This window comes from Corylus avellana, chromosome ca1 (assembly GCF_901000735.1).
Source record: "Corylus avellana chromosome ca1, CavTom2PMs-1.0".
Classification (NCBI taxonomy): Eukaryota; Viridiplantae; Streptophyta; class Magnoliopsida; order Fagales; family Betulaceae; genus Corylus; species Corylus avellana.
Window position 1 is genome coordinate 4,662,116 of NC_081541.1, and position 21,723 is coordinate 4,683,838.

At 35.7% G+C, this 21,723-nt stretch overlaps 2 protein-coding genes across 3 annotated transcripts; one reads left to right on the plus strand and one right to left on the minus strand.

The window, feature by feature from the left end:
• Positions 1–621: 621 nt before the first annotated feature.
• Positions 622–3,966, minus strand: LOC132164591 (uncharacterized). 2 transcript variants are annotated; one of them, XM_059575137.1, is made up of 4 exons: positions 3,824–3,966; positions 3,465–3,722; positions 2,234–3,363; positions 622–1,562 (listed from the first exon to the last, which is right to left on the minus strand). In XM_059575137.1, exons 3-4 carry the CDS (start codon positions 3,242–3,244, stop codon positions 720–722), a joined length of 1,854 nt encoding a protein of 617 aa, XP_059431120.1. In that variant the 5' UTR covers positions 3,245–3,363; positions 3,465–3,722; positions 3,824–3,966; the 3' UTR covers positions 622–719. The 2 variants fall into 2 exon arrangements, with proteins under 2 accessions (XP_059431120.1, XP_059431114.1); XM_059575131.1 differs by having other exon boundaries at positions 3,465–3,725.
• Positions 3,967–5,152: 1,186 nt separating this feature from the next.
• Positions 5,153–6,140, plus strand: LOC132186469 (transcription factor-like protein DPB). Its single transcript, XM_059600452.1, has 2 exons — positions 5,153–5,216; positions 5,537–6,140. The coding sequence occupies exons 1-2, from the start codon at positions 5,188–5,190 to the stop codon at positions 5,775–5,777; spliced, it is 270 nt and encodes an 89-aa protein (XP_059456435.1). The 5' UTR covers positions 5,153–5,187; the 3' UTR covers positions 5,778–6,140.
• Positions 6,141–21,723: the final 15,583 nt, after the last annotated feature.

The window sequence follows — 21,723 nt, forward strand, 5'->3', positions numbered from 1 at the left end:
TTGGTTATCACCGCCCCTGCCCTTGTTTTGTTGTAATTTTCTTTTTGTTTTATTGTAATTTTAGTTTTATTTTGCTGTTAGTATTGTTTTTTGTGGTTTTTTATCTCCCTGCCATGACTTGGTTTGATTTTGAGGAGGAGATTGATGTTGGTGGTCGTCCTATACCGGCTTCCTTTTGGTTCTCTGCAGTGTCTACTCTGCAACAACTATTTAACAGTGGTTGTTGTTTTATCCGCAATGATCTCTTCACGGAGTTTATTTGCAATTTACACCGCCTTGTGCGGTCCTGGAATAGGCCCGGCTTGCTTATGATTCTTTTGGGATCATTGGTAATTACCATTGCCTACAGTTTGGTCCTTTTGGACTGGATCTAGAGTTTGTTCTTGTATTTGCACTGTATTTTACCATTTGGGCTTTGTTGTTGGGATGGCCTTCCCTTTAGTTTTTATTTCTGTGTTGTTTTAGTTTATTTTGGGTTTATTGTTGGGGAGCCCACCCCTTTTTCGTTTTCAGGATCTCCCACTTTCCTTTTCGTTCGGATCAGAAGTGGGAAAGATCCTTCCCTGTAGCCCTTTCCTTATTCAATTAGGAAAAAAAAAAATTAAAAAAATAAAAAAAGAATACCCACTAACTTCGAGATACATAAACAAGACAAGCTAAAACAAAAGAAAAAAAACATGCATGCACATCAACATACGTTTAGCACTCTATGTTGACACCTATAGTAGTCCAACACCAGCTTTTCCTCGCCTCGTTATCGATGCCTCTCTGGAGTATTCCTTGTTTAAGCTAGATTTAAAAGATTTTATGCGCTCGCGCTTCCCTTCCAGTGCCTCGATATCTCTATTGAGTTTATCAAGAGCATTGCTTGCTTGCCTTTCAGCAAAATGGGCAAGTGCAACTCTCTTCAATTGATCAAAGGCAAATTGAATTCTAAATCCTGTGAATTGTAAGGTTTTCAGGCTTGTCCAACAGTTGAGAAGATGAACTTCGGTGATATCCACAGCTTTGGTATTTATCATGTAATATATGCACTCACATAACATGTGGAAGAAGTAAAGTTTCACCCCTGGACTTAACTTGGACTCAACACTAACATCCCCGTGTTTGGAAAGCAAGTCTTTCAAGATAGGGGCCAACTTCCGAGTAACCTTGTAATCCTCAATATTGACAACATGTTCTTTAGGAGGCTGCTTATAGTTATGCCAAAACATGAAATCCGAACTCTTAAAATCTTCCACTTCGTCTCGAAGTTCTGTAGGAATCTCTATGCCAATATCAAGAAATTTTATGAGCTGTGTGTAAGCCTTGTCCAAATAATGAACTATATATTCCTCAATATCATTTTCACTAGCTCGATCATCAAGTTCTGTAGTAAGTGTTCCCAATATAACACTACGAAGTTCCTTATTCTCCTCTTCACTCAATGATTTCAAAATATCAAACAAGGTTGAAGCCGGCTTGATGAGTTCTTCTTCTTTCTCTCGAATCGGCTTTGCAAACTGTCCAAAAGGATTCCTCAGCTCCACATCTCCATGCTCTCCCTTTAGCAATGATACTACCTGAGAACCAACCAAAGATTAAGCCTATTATTAGGAAATTTATTGACACTGGAGAGTCTTTAGGTGAGACCTTAATATAGGATGTTGGAGTAAGTACCACTCAAGCCAAAAGCTTAAGCCTATGAATTTGGGTTCAACTATGCTATATTAACCCCTCATATTTGTGACATCTTTCTAATGTAAAATTCAATCTTTTTACATGTAATTAAACATGTATACCCTATACAAAAACACATGTAAGCTTGAGGAATTAAATAGTACTTTATGGAGTTCTACCTTAATGGCATTGTTAAGAAGATTGATACTTTGGTGAGTATTTTTAAATAACCCATATATAGCAGGTTGAAACAATACACGATCCAAAAGCTTAACCTCTGGGTTTAGCTAGGCCAAATTATGCTATATATATAAACCACTTATTCTTCTAATTATATCTTTTCGACATGGAACTCACTTGCATATGTATGTATACATTATGCCAAATACTTTTTAAATTACTAATTAATTTCCTCCATCAACAGTCAACACACATCCAGTGTTGAAAAAGGTTAAAAGATAAGATTTTATATGACTGAATTTCTAAAACAAAAAAGATCCTAGCTAGCGCTAGCTAGCTATAGGGGTTATTTGTTTTAACTTTCAAATCTTCAACAATATATGAGCTTACGTACCTCTGAGAAGACGCAAGAAATTTCAGCAACAAAATGACATTCCTTGCAATAATAAATGGTTAATATTTGGTCTCTTTCTTCCTCACAAGCATCGCAATAGAATTCATCGTCTGTCTGATCAAGTTCATGTATAGCAAGAGAATGCGTGAGGATAAGGGGATCAATGTGGCATTTGTGTTTAATGGTATACGGTAATGGACCACACGTAAGATGGAGATTGAAATCACAATAGAGACAACAAAAAGCATATGATTTGCAGGTGGAATTGCAAGCGCTGCACTTGATCAGTTCATCACCAGTATTGTCCTTGAATTGTAGAAGGTGATCGTGGCCTTCGTATGATATAGCGGCAGTCCTTATCACACTGCATTCTAAGTGCAAGCAAAAGCTGCAATTTTCACTCTCACAAACGTAGGCCAAGTTGTTCCAGCCAATTTTCTTGCGACAGGCATTGCACTTCCGATATGTTGGGCGCAGGGTCTTGAGAGGGTGGTATGGATGAAAGGGATGGAAAATCTCTTGCGGCAACTCAAAACACGATGGATGGAGAAAGAAACGACATGCGAGGCAACCGTAGCTCATCGGGTCCGAGCAGTATTTTCCACATACGCTGCAGTTAATGTGATCGGCAGGCATGTTCTGGAAGAGTAGCAATGGGTGCCGGTGGTGGTGGCTAAAATGTAGCGTACCAACTGGCGGCTCCTCCCTTTCTTCTATCCTTGGCCTTATAAAAGCGCACTTAACATCAAAGGTGACGTTGCACTTGTCGCAGCGGAAGGTGAAGCCCCGGCAAATTTTGCCACAAGCACAACAGTCAAACTGGCCGTATTCTGCGTGTACTAGGGAAAGAGGGTGTGGGTGAAGAAGGGGGTTGTGCAACTCCTGCGGTAGCTTTTCACACGATTCGTGCAGAGCGAAGTCGCATTTCCTGCAACTAATTACATCTTCTTCACTCTTCTTTTCACTCAGCGATAACACATGCTCGTGACTGAAATATTGCTGAATCTCCATCTCTGTCTTTCTCTAGGATTTTACCCAAATCTGAAATCAGATTTTTTTTTTCCTGGAAACCTCTTGCTTCAGGCAATTTTTCTTCTTCTTCTAAAACCCAACGATTGACTTATAGAAATCTGATTGAAAAAAACAGGGGACAATTTAAAGTTTGACTGGTTCTGTTTCTTTTGGTTTCTCAGAAGCCAAGCATGGTGTTAAAAGAAGGGTTGAGTCTTACCTGAATTGCAGAAGCAGGAAACAAAACCTATTTGCTGTGGACGTGAGATTTTTGGGCTTGCTACGGTGGTAGGAACGTCGGCGTCTTCAGGCAAGATAGAATTCTGGAAACCTCTTGCTTCAGGCAATTTTTCTTCTTCTTCTAAAACCCAACGATTGAATAATAGAAACTTGAAACGACCACAGTAATATTCTACCCGGTATCGCTTCTCACATTACTTCAAATCATCGTCCTCTTCCGCGATGCACTTATAGAAATCTCCTTGAAAAAAACAGGGGACAATTTAAAGTTTGACGGGTTCTGTTTCTTTTGGTTTCTCAGAAGCCAAGCATGTTGTTAAAAGAAGGGTTGAGTCTTACCTGAATTGCAGAAGCAGGAAACAAAACCTATTTGCTGTGGACGTGAGATTTTTGGGCTTGCTACGGTGGTAGGAACGTCGGCGTCTTCGGGAAAGGTAGAATTCTGGAAACCTCTTGCTTCAGGCAAATTTTCTTCTTCTTCTAAAACCCAACGATTGACTTCCAAAAATCTGAAATGATGTTTTGTCGTTAAAAAACTTTGGCAGGGTAGAATTGTAAAAACCGTTATGCACATAATTGGCAATCGTTAAAATTTTAGAAGTTCTTGGTTAAAACTCTTGTAAAAACCGTTTTTTTATTTTTACCTCTGGTCATTAATTAGTGTAATTAATTGTGTTGATTATATTTCAAGAGTTTTTCATACATAAATTATTCAATAAATTAAGTATTATTAATGTCCGAATCAAATAAGGAAACAAATAATATAAATGAAATTATAACCTTTTTTTTTGCACACCAACAATATTTTCTTTAAATTTTAAATTTTTTTACTCATGATTTTTAATAATTGAACCGTGCAAATATTGAAAGGGTTTTTCCTTTTTCTATTTTTTTAATGAATTAAGTGTACGATTTTTTCTTAATTAATTTATTTTGACATTTCTTTTTATTAACTCACATGTCCCTTTTTTTAAAAAAAATTTAAATTTTTTTTACTCATAATTTTTAATAATTGAACGGTGCAAATATTGAAAGGGGTTTTTGCTTTTCTATTTTTTTTAATGAATTAAGTTAATTAATTCCTTTTGACCTTTCATTTTATTAAGTCACATTTATCTCTCTCATCCTAAATCACGTCGGTCTCTCTCACTCTAAATTCACCATTTCCTTCTACGGCAACAACATTTCAAAACACTTTCCTATAGAAGTTGACGGTTGTACAAAGTTTATTTTATCAGTTTCATAGAAATATATGTGACTCCGAACTATAATTAAGGTATGAGATATTCGAGATGAATGTATCTTTGTGCTTTTATGCATAAATTTTTAGCAATTGTGAATTGATTATCTTTAGTTTGTTTCTTTAGAATTTTTTTTTACCAAACACCGTTTTAAATTAGAGATTAGGTAGAGATTGTATCTCTCCCTTTATTAAAACACAATTTTTCCTTAATTATTTCCTTTTAACCTTTCGTTTTATTAACACACATTTATCTCTTTTACCCTAAATCCAGTTCCAGCTTCATGTGGCTATAACTCTTGATCATTTCATGCGAATTAAGTGCCTTATCATAGTGAGAATTTGAACTTTTCTTAGATATTCCAGTTGCTTAATTCCTCATGTCTCTCATTTCCCTTGTTCTTGACATTTGAACTGTAGATCACGTCCTCATGCAACTGTCGAAGTGGAAATATCAGAAGATATGCAGCTGGTACATTTTGACTTCAACAGGTAAATGAGGCCTGGGAGCATCCTAAATTCCATGCAATTTCATCTCCCATGAATCAATTGATCTGCCTGCTACATTTATATGCCATTTTGTAGCGGGGATGTTGAATGTTGGGACAGTCCCCATTAGACTTTGAAAAGAAGGAAAAGAAGAGGGGGTTGGGGGGAGTCCTCCATGTGCGTATACTTAAATGCTGTACTTCAGTTGGCAACCAACCAAGCATATTCTCCGGACACTGATTTTTTTTTTTTTTTCCCCAGATATTCAAATTCTTGTATTTAATGGTTGTTAACAATTTCATTTTATTTGGTCGTATTTGCAGCACCCCATTTGAGCTCCATGATGACAACTACGTTCTAAAGGCAATGAAATTTTGTGAAAGACCACAGGGTGATGATATGGCACACAATTTTACTTCAGATGGAGGTGAAGGTTCTAGCATGTCAGGCATGTATCAACCACAGCTCCCTCTTCCTCCAGTGTCAAACACGGCGGTTAGGCATCCCACCTCACCGCCTATTCCCGGAATAGTACTCAAAGCACGTGTCAAGCATGAACATTAATCAGCAAGACCAAACTTAAACATCTCACCATGAACAATACTCCCAGCTTGTCTGTATATTTTTGTATAATTTGCCAGCACTGCATAGGTCCCTGACGATTCCCCTCACCTCATTAGATTGCCTCATTCTGGATATAATCTAAAGTACAAGCAGATCAGTCCATTTCTTTAGAAACTTTTTAGGGGTATTGGTTCTGGCAAATTCTTTGCTTTACATGTCCATCTCAGGCCATTGTAATTGTTTGCCATATTCTTATTCCTGCTTTTTAGCCTCCAATGTAGAAGAAATGGGAGTGTGTTAGAGTGTAGAGGATTGTTCAGCTCCATAGAAATTTATAGAATCACTTCAGAAATTGGACTCCCCTGTTTCTTGTATTGCATTTATGTCTATTCTCGGTCATTGAGACCATGTTTTCGACAAATCGTGGTATAAAGACCATGTTTTAGAACATTGAAACAGAGGTGAACAGAGGGAAGAATGGACTTGGATGCCTGGTTGATTTTGTTTCCAAATTTATTGGATGCAAAAAAGGAACAATAATTTCACCACTTCCTCATCAATATAATCACAGCTAACATGTTTTTTTTTCCTAAGATGTTATAAGAGCCAATGCGGACAGGACAACATAGGACTAGCAATTCCAAAATTTTGAAGCCACTGATATGAATTATTTATTTTTTATTTTAATCACATGTCAGCGTGAGGGACATGTATTTACTCATTACAGTGATGACGATGGTGTAGGAGTTTTGTAGTGCTTCTGGCATTCTTGTGCACAGCAACTAAGCAAGGGTGTAAATATGCAAGTGACTGCAACAACTCTTACAGTTGGATCACAGATTTCCTGCACTTCAATTATTTTTTATTCGTGTCTCTGAGTGGTAGAAGCTATAGGAAGTCCACACGTTAGCCATTTACAAGCAGACGTTAGAACCGTCTAAATCGAACCTATTAGTTCCTTTAAGAGACGACGTTGTCTTTTTAAAATCTCTTAGATTTAATCTGCAGAGTCCATTTTTTAACAGCATACATGCTTAGTTTTGTTTAACACCACTGAAGCCGAATCCGTTTATAAGAATTATAAAAGAGCAGTAAGTAGCATTACTCGTATTTTTAAGTTAATATGAAGCGTGTTTCAAGTGAATAAGTGATGAACAAAGTTTACCTAATCTATGAAACTGATGTCTTTAGAGCGTGCAATTTTCACATACATTTTAAAATGTATGTGAAAATTATTTAAAAATGCAACTATAATAAAACATGCCTTTGCGAAAAAAAGAGGGGCTAGAATTATTTCTATTTCATTTGAAATGGAGATAAGCTATTTTATGATCAATATATTTTGTTGCATTTAATGGTGTACATAATTCCACGTAGTAAATATGTTATAATGTCATTTATTTTTTATTTTTTAATAAATGGAGAGGATCATATATATCCCTGCCATCTTGGGTTCGGATAAATCACATTTTATGAAGAGGCTAGGTCTCTCGAGCCCTAAAGCAGTTTGACAGTTTGTAACTAACCATTGGGTATATCCAACATATGGAGTAATGCTATAAGTCTTCTTAGAGTTCTTCTGGAATCATCTTAAATGTGATGTGATTTTTAAAATCACCAATAGATCAAAGTTCAATACATCACATCTCAAATTCAGCGGTAATTTTAAAAGCCACATTACATTTGGGAGGATCTTAGGATGACTCTAAGAAACATATGTGTGTAATTATCTGCATGTATTGATCTGAAACAAGCAATCGATATGAATAATAACTTTGAAACCTCACGGAAGTCGTTATGAGAATATTTTATATTGTAAACTGCTATGTTTACATTCTAAAACATAAGATAAATGAACTTTGAGACGGCAAATGAAGATGATAAAAGAAACTCATGAAACTATATATGAATCAGTGGACAATAAATCTTGATTTATCACCATGGTGGCCAAAATATTCTGAGAATGAAGAGAGAGGATATATATAATTACCAAAAACACTTATAGTAGTCCAACACCTGCTTTCCCTTGCTTCAGTATCGAACCCTCTCTCGAGCATTTTTCAATTAAACTGAATTTTATAGATGTTAAGTGCTCGCGTTTCCTTTTTAATTCCTCAATATCTCTATCGAGTTTATCAATAGCCTTGCTTCCTTGCTTTTCAAAAACAAGACCAAAATGAGAATGTGCAACTCTCTTCAAATGGTCCAAGGCAAATTGCATTCTAAATCCTGCGAATTTTGAGATTTCCAAGCTTGCCCACCAGTTGAGAAGATCGTATATGATGATATCCACAACTTTGGTATTTATCATGCTATATATGCACTCACATAACATGTGGAAGAAATAAAGTTTCACCCTTGGACTTAACTTGGACTCCACACTAACATCCCCGTGCTTGGAAAGCAAGTCCTTCAAGATAGGAGCCAACTTTCGAGTAATCTTGTAATCCCCAATATTGACAACCTCTTCTTTTGGAGGCTGCTTACAACGAAACTTGATGAAATGCGAAATGTAAAGGAATTCTGTAGGGATCTCTGTGCCAATATCAACAAATTTCATGAACTGTGTAAGCGTCATCACCCCCGAAAATTTTTATGTATTCACTATTTTTAGAAGTACTTGTTTTCCAACCCCTAGCCCTTAAAGCATTACTCAATTCCTTTTTCTCCGCTTCACTCAAAGAATTAAAAATATCATACAAGGTTAAAGCCGGATTGATCACGAGTTGTTCTTGTTTCTCGCGAATCAGCTTTCCAAACTGTCCAAAAGGATTCCTCAGCTCCACATCTCCATGCTTTCCCTTTAGCAATGATACTACCTGAGAACCAACCAAAGATTTGAGTCACCAACATGAACCCATTGTAAAATATTTTTCAGAGGAAATCACACTGGTGCAAAATTATTAAACCATCTGCATTCTTTCTAATGTTGTAAATGGTTAAAAGATTAGTTTATATTTATTAAGAGATCGAAATGTTTTACCCACACTACTTAATTTCAAATGTATATTTCTTAATATGACAGTAAAAATTATCATTAAATTAATTCAAAATTTAATAGTAATATATTAAAGTCTAATAATAATTTCCTTGATGTGTAAGGAGTGCGCATTTAAAAATGTGAGAGCGAGAGTGTACTAGTAGCATTTCTCATTTTTTTATAATAATTTTTCCAAAAAAATCATCAGCACTTGACAATAAGCCCTGTTTATCTAATGATGCGCATGCATTTAATAATTGATAAGGGCTCAATATATAGATGTATTATGCATCGACTCATCATAGTGATTGCATTTCTAAAACAAAAACATTCTAGTAGCTATAGGCTATTGTTTTAACTTTCATATCTTCAACAATAAGATTTTATAAGAGATTACGTACCTCGGAGATGACACAAGAAAGTTCAGCAACAAAATGACATTCATTGCAATAATAGATGGGTAATAATGGGTCTACTCTTTTTTCCTCACAAACGTCACAATAGAATTCGTCCGGCTCCCAATCCTCTTCATCTTCAAGGGGAGAAGTTGTAAGGATAAGGGGATGAATGTGGGATTTGTGTTTAATGGTAGAAGGTAATGGACCACACGTAAGATGGAGATTGAAGTCACAATACAGACAACTGAAGCCATATGATTCACAAGTGGATTTGCAAGCGCTGCACTTGAGATTGTAACCTATGTTCTGGATATTGTCGTTGAATAGTAGAAGGTGATCGTGGGCGTCGTATGTTACGGCAGGCATTATGACACTAGTGCATCTTATGTGCAAGCGAAAGCTGCAATTGTTACACTGACAAACGTAGGCGAGGTTGTCACTGCGGATATCCCGGCGACAGACATTGCATCGACCTCCATGCAGGAATATTATTAGAGTGAGAGGGTGGTACGGATGAAAGGGACAGATGATCTGTTGCGGCAAGTTAAAACACGACTGATGGAGAAAGAAGCGACATGGGAAGCAACCATAGCTAGGTCGGGTCCGAGCAGTATGCATCACATACGCGGCAGATAATGCGATGGACAGGAATCTTCTGGAAGAGTAGCAATGGATGCTGTTGGTGCCTAAAATGTATCCCAACTGGCTCCTCCCTTTCTTCTACCGCTGGCCTTATAAAAGCGCACTTAACATCAAGGTTGACGTCGCACTTGTCGCAGCGGAAGGTGAAGCCCGAGCAATCCCGGGCACAAGCATAACAGCGAAACTGGCCTTGTGGGTGTAGGCCAAGAGGGTGTGGGTGAAGGGGGTTGTGCAACTCCTGCGGTAGCTTTGCACATGATTCGTGCAGGGCGAACCCACATAATTCCCTGCAACTGTAGGTCGGACCAACGCAATATATATTGCATGCTTTGCATAAAACCTCATCTTCTCTCTTCTTTTCACCCAGCGATAACACATGCTCGTGACTGAAATGCTCAATCTCCATCTCTCTGTCTTTCTCTACGTTTGAACTAACCAAAATCACTAAGAGATTTTTTGTTTTTGTGTTTTTTATCTCACGAAAAAGAATATATATAATATACGTACGTTGGCGTTGAGACTTGAGATCGAGTAAGTGCCAGCCTCTTCAACATGTTTCTTACAATTATAATGATAGACTGGAGACTGATCAGAGAATTAAAAATAATTTTATATTATAAAGCAAAAAGATAAAGACAGATCGAACGGTCCTCTTTGGTTACTTTTCGATCTTCTTTTCTTTTCTGCTTTTTTAGCCACACCTTCTCTTTTTCACATTTAACTGTCCACACTCCATTTATAATTAAATTTTAAAAATTACAATTATTCTTGATATGAAGAAAAAAATATATTAAGATAGAGGGATCAAAACATAAATAAAAACCGGGTCCCTCAAAACACGTAGAAGTTCAGGAGGCAGGCCTTGTGAAGTTTCTCCAAATAAAAATATTGATATATGTACGGTTAAAAAGATATCAACAATTTCGGCCAAAAATAATTCAAAATTCCTATGAGCACTAAATTTTTAATTTTATCCCGGCCTGATCATTAATGTGCCAACGATTTTAGTCTAAGAATACAACTTTATTCTCTATACTCTCACATCTTTTCCCTAATTTTCATACAAAATTCTGAGTCAAAATCAAATTAAGTTTCCTGCTGAACTTTCCTCTGTACGTGCCTTCAATTTCTCAAATACTTGTAATCCCAAAGGATTTATTTTTCCTTTTTATTTTATTTTTCTTTTTACTTAATAGTCTGTAAAAAAATTACAGTTGTAATTCTTTCCTTCTGTTTTGAGGAAAAGAATCACAACTTTGTTGAGCGGATTCAATTCCCCCGACACAAGTTATAAGCAAAAAAAGGAACAAAATCCTTTGCGTAGGACAGAAATAGTGTCAAGGAGTGATCGGAGATAGCTAGCTAGTCCATCTCCAAAGAAAGAAATAAAGAATGAGCGTCAATCCAACGATCCATAATTCACATGATTATGATCTAGACTCTTATTTTAGTTGGACTATGTACTTATCTTAGAGTTATTACAATTAGACTGATAGGTGGCTTTTAAAACCACCATTAAATTTAAGATGAATGCTTATTAAATTTTTAATCCAATGGTGATTTTAAATACCATCTATATAGGCGTAAAAAAGTGGGTATAAAGAAGTGAGAGTATGTGTACTAGACTGACAATTATATATCTCTTTTGAAAGAGAATTTATAAAATTCATTCTTTCGACCATCTCTATATAGTAAACGGATGAATCTACCATTGAATTTGTGTGAGATCCACTTGAGTCTACAAATCTAACGGTTGATTAATTGAATTTGCAAAAATACATGGTTAAAATATAATTGAAAGATGGTTGTGTAACATACTTCTTAAACAAATTAAATGATATCTTTATCGAGTTTAGCAAGAGCTTTTCAACATAAAGACCAAAATGAGCATATGCAACTCTCTTCAAATGATCAAAGGCAAATTGAATTCTAAATCCTCCGAATTTTGAGGTTTCCAAGCTTGCCCACCAGTCGAAAAGATCATACATGGTGATATCCACAACTTTTGTATCATGTGTTTATTAATATTGAGTGCTTTATTCATGTGTTTGATGTGTACGTCCCAGGCCACTCAAATGTACGTATGTTGTCAAAGAAGCTTCTTGCTTTTGAGGCAAATATTTCATTACTGTCAAATGCTTGTCCCATGACTCAATAGGTCGCCAAACAAACCCAGATAACCCTCTTTATTTTTCACTTCTCAATTAACCAGCACCAAATACAACTTCTGGTTTGATCAAATTGTTGCTGCTAACAATTAAGTGGCATAGTTTTGAGACAAGATGAACTTTATAAACTTATTCAAAAGCATGTCATGGTGAAGGTGTGGAGCACATTGGATTTGGGGGAGAAATTATTTTGGGTCAATTTAGCTTGTTTTAATGTTTTATTTATGTTTCAAAAAAAAAAAAAAAGTTTTATTTATGTAGATAATCATGTGCTGGTTTCCTATTTAATTTATTTGTTGACGACGAATAAATTAAGTCTCCTGCTTTTTTCTCATTTTATTTATTTTGTTCTTATTTTTCGAACGGGAGGAACAATAAATTTTTTAGCTAAGGTGTGTTTTATTTAGTAGTTTATTGATTTGTTTCCAATTACATATTTTTAAGCTAATATGAACCGCGTTCATATAATTAGGTGACGAAGAAGTTTTTCTCAAAATTGGTTAAAGAAAATTTTAACTTAATTTATTAAACTGACTTATGTACTTAGAGTACTATATGATTTTGACGCAAGAATCAATTAAAACTGCATGTGGGAATCACAAATATCAGTTTTCAAAATTTGATTAAAGAAATTTCTTTCAACTCAATTTAGAAGAGAATTTTTCTATAAGCGACTTTTGCAAATATGCCTTAACGAAAAAGAGAGGCTGTAAATGTGCTTATTGAATCTAGGCATAATAAAATCTAACAAATCATTAATTTGATATAAATTAATTATGGTGGGACAATAATTTTTTATGGTTGTTGTTAATCTTTAGGCATATGACATAAATAAAATTTAAGTTCTAAATCAAAACATTATCACAATAAAGCCATAAAGAAACAAATCAATAACTCCACACCCCTTCCAAACTCAGATTAAGATCCCCTATAATTTCCTTTAAATTTGAGATTCTCAAATTTATAAATCTTAACTGTTTATTTCATTTAACCATTTAAAATAAGCTATATTTCAGTATTTAATGAAAAAAATGGCTTATTAAATTCCTTTAGGGTAGCTTTCTCATTAAATTTACACATTAAATGCTGAAACATGGCTTATTTTAGATGGTTAGATGAGATGAACGACTGCGGTTTATGAATTTGAGAGTCTCAAATTTAAAAGAAATTCTAGTAGATCTTAATCTCCTAATTAAACTCATGCATGCTGGCCGCCTAGTTCAATCGCTTTGAAATCTGAGAGGAGAAAGCAAAAGTGAGTGATAACTTAAATAATACACCTAATCATTTTAAAATGGTTGATTTAAAATTTTTATATAATCGAAAATATAAGTATAGAAAAACAAGTTTCAAAAAATATTTTCCACCTTCAGTTGGCAACCAACCAAGCATATTCTCCGGACACTGATTTTTTTTTTTTTTTTTTCCCAGATATTCAAATTCTTGTATTTAATGGTTGTTAACAATTTCATTTTATTTGGTCGTATTTGCAGCACCCCATTTGAGCTCCATGGTGACAACTACGTTCTAAAGGCAATGAAATTTTGTGAAAGACCACAGGGTGATGATGATATGGCACACAATTTTACTTCAGATGGAGGTGAAGGTTCTAGCATGTCTGGCATGAATCAACCACAGCTCCCTCTTCCTCCAGTGTAAACACGGCGGTTAGGCCTCCCACCTCACCGCCTATTCCCGGAATACTCAAACCACGTGTCAAGCATGAACATTAATCTGCAAGATCAAACTTGAACATCTCACCATGAACAATACTCCCAGCTTGTCTGTATATTTTTGTATAATTTGCCGGCACTGCATAGGTCCCCGACGATTCCCCTCACCTCATTAGATTACCTCATTCTGGATATAATCTAAATTACAAGCAGATAATCTCCATTTCTTTAGAAACTTTTTAGGGGTATTGGTTCTGGCAAATTCTTTGCTTTACATGTCCATCTCAGGCCATTGTAATTGTTTGCCATATTCTTATTCCTGCCTTTTAGCCTCCAATGTAGAAGAAATGGGAGCGACTTAGACTGTAGAGGATTGTTCAGCTCCATAGAAATTTATAGAATCACTTCAGAAATTGGACTCCCCTGTTTCTTGTATTGCATTTATCTCTATTCTCGGTCATTGAGACCATGTTTTCGACAAATCGCCGTATAAAGATTAAAGACCATGAGAGAAATACAAAATTGATTTAGTCACTACTTTGGTTGCTCAATATTTTCGACAAATCACCGTATAAAAAGCTTTAAAAAAAATAAATAATATCATTGTTCGATAAGAAAGACCAATTGTCAGTGACGTTTCGAACTTACTAATTTGATAATTGACCAATAATATCTTTAAAGCAACATTTTCCATGGGCCATGTTTGTTCAACAACACCACATTCTCCCACACTATTCACTTCATTTTTTTAAAAAAATCAACATCAAAATATTCTCACTTTTATATTACATCATTCATTTTTTATATCAAATCATTGACTTTTTATTACTATTCAAATAAAAAAATCATTACAAAACAAAATTTCTCCACTTTCCAATATCACTTTTTTCATTTTCCTATATCAATCACTATTTTATTTTTTAATAATTTTAAATATGAACAGTGTCACGGGGGTTGTTGTTTGCCAAACACCCTCACATAAATTATTTTTAGGTCAAGCTCATTCAACAAGCATATGTAACTTTGAGTCCCCAATGAGTAGTTTAATCAGTTGGAGACCACGCCTTATGAAACGGAGGTCACTAGTTCGAATCCCCCTCCCCCTCTTGTGTGAACATGTCAAAACAAAAAACATATGTAACTTTGAAAAATCTTGGGAATCAAGTAGTTTTTAGAGTTGTCTTCAAGGGTAGCTTAGTTGGATTGGGACTACGCATCATGAAGCGGTAGTTCTTAGTTCGAATTCCTATTTTCCTTTCCCTCTCATTGTGTGAACATGTAAAAAAAAAAAAAAAAAAAAACTAGTAATCATATGTTTTTTTGGGTCATGGAATATGATTGTTTAATTAAGTGATTTAGCCAACCATATTTGTTTTTGAAAGCAATTTTCCAAAAGATCAGCTTAACGTGACAAGAAGCATTGTTTATCTAATTATGCCCATTGATTTAATTATTGATAAGGGCTCGAAAAACTAACGTTAAAGAGTATTTGATTCGACATTGTATCCAAAATTTATTTACTTGTGATAACTCCATCCATTACCTTTTTGTCTTTTTTTTTTTTTTTTTTTGGACATGTCCGTACAAGAGGTGGGAGGATGATTCGAACTAGTGACCTTCGCTTCATTAAGCGTGGTCCCAGTCGATTGAGCTACCTCTTGAGGACTATTACCTTTTTGTCTTAATCAAAAAGAGTAAAGCAATATATATATATATATATATATATACTCACTATGAGTTAATGCATAATCAACCCATATATATATATGGGTATATATGGGTTGATTATGCATTAACTCATAGTGATGATTGTATTTCTAAAACAAAAAGATCGATCCTAGTAGCTATAGATTACTGTTTCAACTTTTTTTCTTTTTCTTTTTTTAATTTTTTAATTTTTATTTATTTATTTATAAGTTATTGTTCTAACTTTGAAATCAATCTTTAACAATAAGATTTGATATATCAGCTTACGTACCTCTCTAGAGATGACGCAAGAAATTCCGCCACAAACATGATATTCCTTGCAATAATTAATAAACGGGTTACAACAGTCAGCAGGTTTTTAATTTGAAGTATATGTGCTTCTTGGACATGCAAATTAACGCTGTATATTCTTTTTTCTTTTTCAATTATATATTTTGAAAAAAATACTAGAATTACAATTTTTTTTTTTAATAACTCTTTTATAACTTGTTGCCATGTGTCAAAATTAATGTGATTGGATGTTGTTAAATTTTTTTTAGTGGCTACTGTGATTCTAATTATGTGCTGACACGTGTCATGAACAAGTTATAAAAATTGTAAAATAATTGTAGGTGTAACATGAAGCGTGTTTCAAGTAAATAAGTGATGACCAAAGGTTTTTTTTTTTTTTTTTAAATTAGGTTGAAAGAAATTTTTGTTAACCTAATCTATGCAACTGATGTCTTTAGAGCATGCAACTTTCTCATACATTTTTAAAATGTATGTGAAAATTCAACAATTTTTTATTAAAATAAATTTTGATTTTAATTTGAGTTTTTGATTTGATTTGATTTTTTGTAATTGTGATTTAATTCCAATTAGAACACATATATTGTTAACAAACTAAAGACTATGAATAACTATTTCATTCTTAACTGAATACCCATTCGTAAACCAAACGAGGCATTAAAGTTTAAATAATAAAACACAAAAGATGAGCTATCGATCAGTAATAGATTAATCACAAAGAAAATGGTGAAATCATGCATTTAATTCTCGTAATTAACAAAAAATGATAAATACTTGAATACAAACAGTTTCTTAATTATATTGCATGTCATGACTTCATATCGTGAATTTTATTACTTACACATTCATGCTGTAAACATATAACAATTAGCACAATGAGTACTCACAATTAACTTCAAGATGCATAAAATAAGACAAATTAATACAATAGAGATAAGCATACATGCATGAAAATAGACGTTTAACACGGTTGACATCTATAGTAGTCTAGATGTAACTGCTTTATCTTTCTTCAGTACTGAAGCTTCTCTCAAGCATTCTTCAATAAGACTAGATTTTGCAGATTTTATGCGCTTGACTTTTCTTGTCAATTTTTCAAGTTGATCTAAAACATTGTCAACTTCCTTTTCAACATAACGACCAAAATAAGCATGTGTGACTCTCTTCAAACGATCAAAGGCAAAATCAATTTGAAATCCTCCAAGTTGCAAGATTTTCAAGCATGTCCACCAGTCGAGAAGTATATCGTGAGTGATATCCACAACCATGGTGTTTCTCATGTGATCTATGCACTTACATAGCATGCAAACATAAAGCGATTTGAACTTAGGAGTACTTAACGTGGATTGGGCACCGATATCCCCATGGTTAGAAAGCAAGTGGTTTAAGATAGGAGCTAACTTACGAGTAGTCATGTAATCCCCAACATTGACAACAGCCTCTTTGTTTTCATGATCAGAAAGATCCCAAGGATAACGAAACTTGTCGTTGGAGAACCCAGAATGATTCAGAAACTTCATGAATTGTGTATAAGCCTTGTCAGAAAACATTATAATTTCCTCATGGTCATAAGCTTCTATCTTTTCGGCAGTAATTGTTTTCTTTATTCTATACGTTAAGAGATTCTTTTCCTTTTTCTCGTCTTCACTCAAAGTGCTTAAATAATTGCCCCAGGTTAAAGTCGGCTCAAGTTGTTTTTGATCTTTCTTTTGCATCATCTCTTTTGCCGCGTCTTTGGTAATCACCTTACCAAATTGTCCAAGAGGATTCCTCAGCTCTACCTCTCCATATTCTCCATTTAGCGATGATACCACCTAGAAATCAACCAAAGACTGAGTTTAGAGTATGGCCCAATTGTAAAATGAAAATCTTGATATATAAAATTATTGAACCCAAGCCCATCTGCCACATGCATGACGTCAAATGACACAAACCTGTATTTGAATTAAAAAGCTTACCTCTGAGATGACGCATTTAACATCAGCAACAAAATGACAATCCTTGCAATAATAAACGGGTAAGAATGGGTCTACTCTTTGTTCCTCACAAGCATCACAGTAGAATTCGTCCGGCTCGCAATCCTCTTCATCTTCAAGGGGAGAAGTTGTAAGGATAAGGGGATGTATGTGGGATTTGTGTTTAATGGTAGATGGTAATGGACCGCACGTATGATGGAGACTGAAGTACTCACAATACAGACAACTGAAACCATATGATTCACGAGTGAATTCAATATTGCAAGCGCTGCACTTATCTGTCCGTTGGCGTTTATCACCCATATTGTCAGTGAATTGTAGAAGGTGATCGTGGCCTTGGTATGTTATGGCAGGCATTATCACACGACCGCATTCTATGTGCAAGCCAAATCTGCAATTCTTAGACTCGCAAACGTAGGCGATGGCATTGTAGCCCGTTTCCTTGCCACAGGAATTGCATCGCCCAGCATACTGCCCGGGTTTTAGGGTGAGCGGGTGGAATGGATGAAAGGGATGGCAGATGATCTGTTGCGGCAGCTGATCAAGGCATGATTTGTGAAAGTAAACCTTTTTTTTTGGGTGAATAAATGTGAACATTTGCACAGGGAGGATAGAAACAAGTATAGGTAGGAACTGTGCAGCGTTTCCCACATACATAGCAATCGATTTCGTAACCAGCCTTGATGTTAGAGATTAGTGACAATGGATGCCCGTGGAGGAAATGGAGAATCTGTTCTTCATGACTTTTAGATTGGGTAGTAGTGGGTAATAGAGTGCAATCAACATCCATCACAAGCTGGCACCGACTACAGCCATAGAAAAAGGTTCCCCTGGGCAAGCTTTCGCTACATGCTCTGCAATAATAAGATTGGTTAAATGGGGGAGTAGTGTACAAGTTGAGAGGGCTGGGACATGGATGAAAGAAGTGTTGGATCTGTCGGGGCAAGTTTCGCTCAAAACACGATCGATGGAGAAAGTAAAGACATGGAAAGCAGCCATAGGTCGTCGGGTCCGAGCAGTATTTTCCACACAAGCGGCAATTAATGCGACGATCGGCCGGTATGTTCTCAAAGAGTAGCAATGGATGCTCATGGTGACTAAAATGTAGTTGTGTACCAACTGCCTCCTCCCTTTCTTCTATCGCTGCAGCAAGCCTAATAAAAGCGCACTTAAGATCAAGGTCGATGCCGCACTTGTCGCAGCGGAAGATGAAGCCTGTGCAAGATTTGTCACAAGCATTACAGAGAAGAAATTCGTATTTTGGCTTCTGTAATAGGGCAAGAGGGTGTGGGTGAAGGGGGTTGTGCAACTCCAGCGGTAGCTTTGCACATGATTCGTGCAGGTTGAAGTCGCAATTCGATTTCCTGCAACTGTAGGTCGGACCGACGCAATATTCATCGCACCCTTTGCATGAAACCAAATCTTCTATCTTCTTTTCACTCAGCGATAACAGATGCTTGTGACTAAAATGCTTAATCTCCATCTCTCTCTACGTCTTTCTCTAGCTTTGTATAATCTTGATCGGCCTATTTTTTTTAAGATTCTAGTCTCCCTACCAAGTTATAAGCAAAAAGGAACAAAATTCTTTACCTAAGACAGATTTTGATTACTTTTTTGGATTCCGGAAGGCTTGCCACTCTGCCTCTCCCGGAATCCTTTGCTTTGCCTCAATTTGGTCGCAACCCTCTGTATTCGCTTTATTCCTTTTATGAGTCGAATCATTTGTTCGACTACATCCTAGCCCTGAGCACTACTCAATTCCTCATTCTCCTCTTCGTTCAAAGATATCAAAATATCATACAAGGTTAAATCCGGCTTGAGCAGTTGTTCTTCTTTCTCACGAATCAACTTTCTAAACTGTCCAAAAAGATTCCTCAGCTCCACATCTCCATGCTCTCCCTTTAGCAATGACATCTCCACCTGAGTCACAAACATGAACCAGCTGTAAAAATGTTTGTTAGAGGAAATTATACTAGTGCAAAATTATTAAACCAACCTAATGCGCCAACCAAACCCAGATGATTTTACTTAAATGGCACTAACCTGTATTTAAAGAAAATGAATCATACAATTTCTTATTTTTTTTTTTTTTTTTTTTTTTTTTTTTCCATATACCTAGTCCAGCGTTTCCTTGTGATAACTCTATCCATTACCTTTTGTCTTAATTATCAAAAAGAGTAAAGAAATAAGGATTAAGCATCAACTCATAGCGATTGCATTTCTAAAACAAAAAGATCCTATATATACTAGATAGGCTATTGTCATAGCTTTCAAATCTTCAACAATAAGATTTTATATGAGCTTAATTACCTCTGAGATGACGCAAGAAATTTCAGCAACAAAATCGCATTCCTTGCAATAATGAAAATGGGTAATAATGTATCTCTAATTTCTTCCTCACAAGCATCACAATAGAATTCGTCCGGCTTGAGATCCTCTTCATCTTCAACGGGAGAACTTGTAAAGACAAGGGGGGATATATGTTGCAATTATGCTTAATACTATATGGTAATGGACCACACATGCAGATTGAACTCACAATACAGACAACTAAAAGCATATGATATAGAGAATAACTTCAATGTGGTCCTTGCATAAAAGGGGGCTTTTGTGCAAACTATTCAGTGGTTGCCACATCAGTTGGAACATTCTAAAAAAAAAAAAAAAAAAAATCCACACCTGATTATATCAGGTTTTATTATTTTTTTTTAAAAAATAATTGGAGAGGATGGCAGAGGGAAGTGGGGCAGTTCGCCGCCACCCCCAGTGGCCGGGGGTGGCCGCGAGCCATCCCCAGGCCACTGGGGGTGGATCGCTGCTTGTGGGGTGGTGGTGATCCACCCCTCGCGGCAACCCCCAGGCCACAGGGGGTGGATAACAGCCTGGGAGGTGGCCGCAAGCCACTCCCAGTGGCCGGATCTCTCTCACTCTCTCTCTCTCTCTGCCGGAGGCGGTATGAGGCAACGTCGGCGGAGTGAGCGGTATCGGCGTCGGCGGCAGCAGCAGATGCGCGTGGTATTTAAGAGAAACAATCCAGTATTTTGCTCACATTTATTTTTTTTGCAATTTTTCTTCAATGTTGATGTATCAAATTCTGAGTGGGTTACACAAAACCTTGTTTTGTGCAATTAACGACCACACAGAAGACCCTCTAAGATATAACAAGCACCACACATGCTATGAAACCTTCATCAGATTATAGTGTTTTTTTAACAAGGAAGTAGGATGTAACCGGAAGCATTTCGAAGTGGGCAAATAAAAAACTAACAAGCACATGAGCATTGCAAAGTGGGCTGGCAGTGTAAAGACTATAGTGTTTATTATGGTGTTTTTTTAACAAGGAAGTGGGATGTAAGCGTGAGTATTTCGAAGTGGGCAAATAAAAAATAACAAGCACATGAGCATTTCAAAGTGGGCTGGCAGTGCATGGTGTTTATTATAGTGTTTTTTTAACAAGGAAGCGGGATGTAACCGTGAGCATTTCGAAGTGGGCAAATAAAATATAACAAGCACCATATTATTTAAAAATAAAAAATAGGAAAAATTTTACTTTAAATTTTTGAATTATCGCGCGTTTTGACAAACTTCCTTAAATTTTAAAAACTTCTCAATTTCACTCTTCGAACTTTCAATTTGATGCAATTTATCAATTCCATCAATTTTCGCCATTAAAATTCTTAAAAAGATAAAATTACCCTTCAATTTTCTTTTTATTTAAAAAAAAAAAATTGAAATTAAGGTAAATTTAGAATTTTATAAAAAAGTCAGAGGCATAAGTGTCATTGTCTCATTTTTAATGTTTAAAATCTGATGGAGGGGTTCAAATTAATTGTAATAGAAAGTAAGGGTTCAAATTGAGAGATTTTGAAGTTTTAGAGCTTGTCAAATTACGAGGTAATTCAAGGATTTAAAGTGAAATTACCCTTAAAAATATAAGAAGCATGCATTTCAAAGTGGGCTGGCAGTGTGAGCATTTCAACTCACGTGCGTCTTTTGTGTGGTCGTTGCATAAATGAGTGAGTTTGTGCCACCAATCAGAGTATCTCCAGCAATAAAGTTAGTTTAGCTACTCAAAAACTCTTCTATTTTATTTTAGTTACTCATTTGCTTCGGC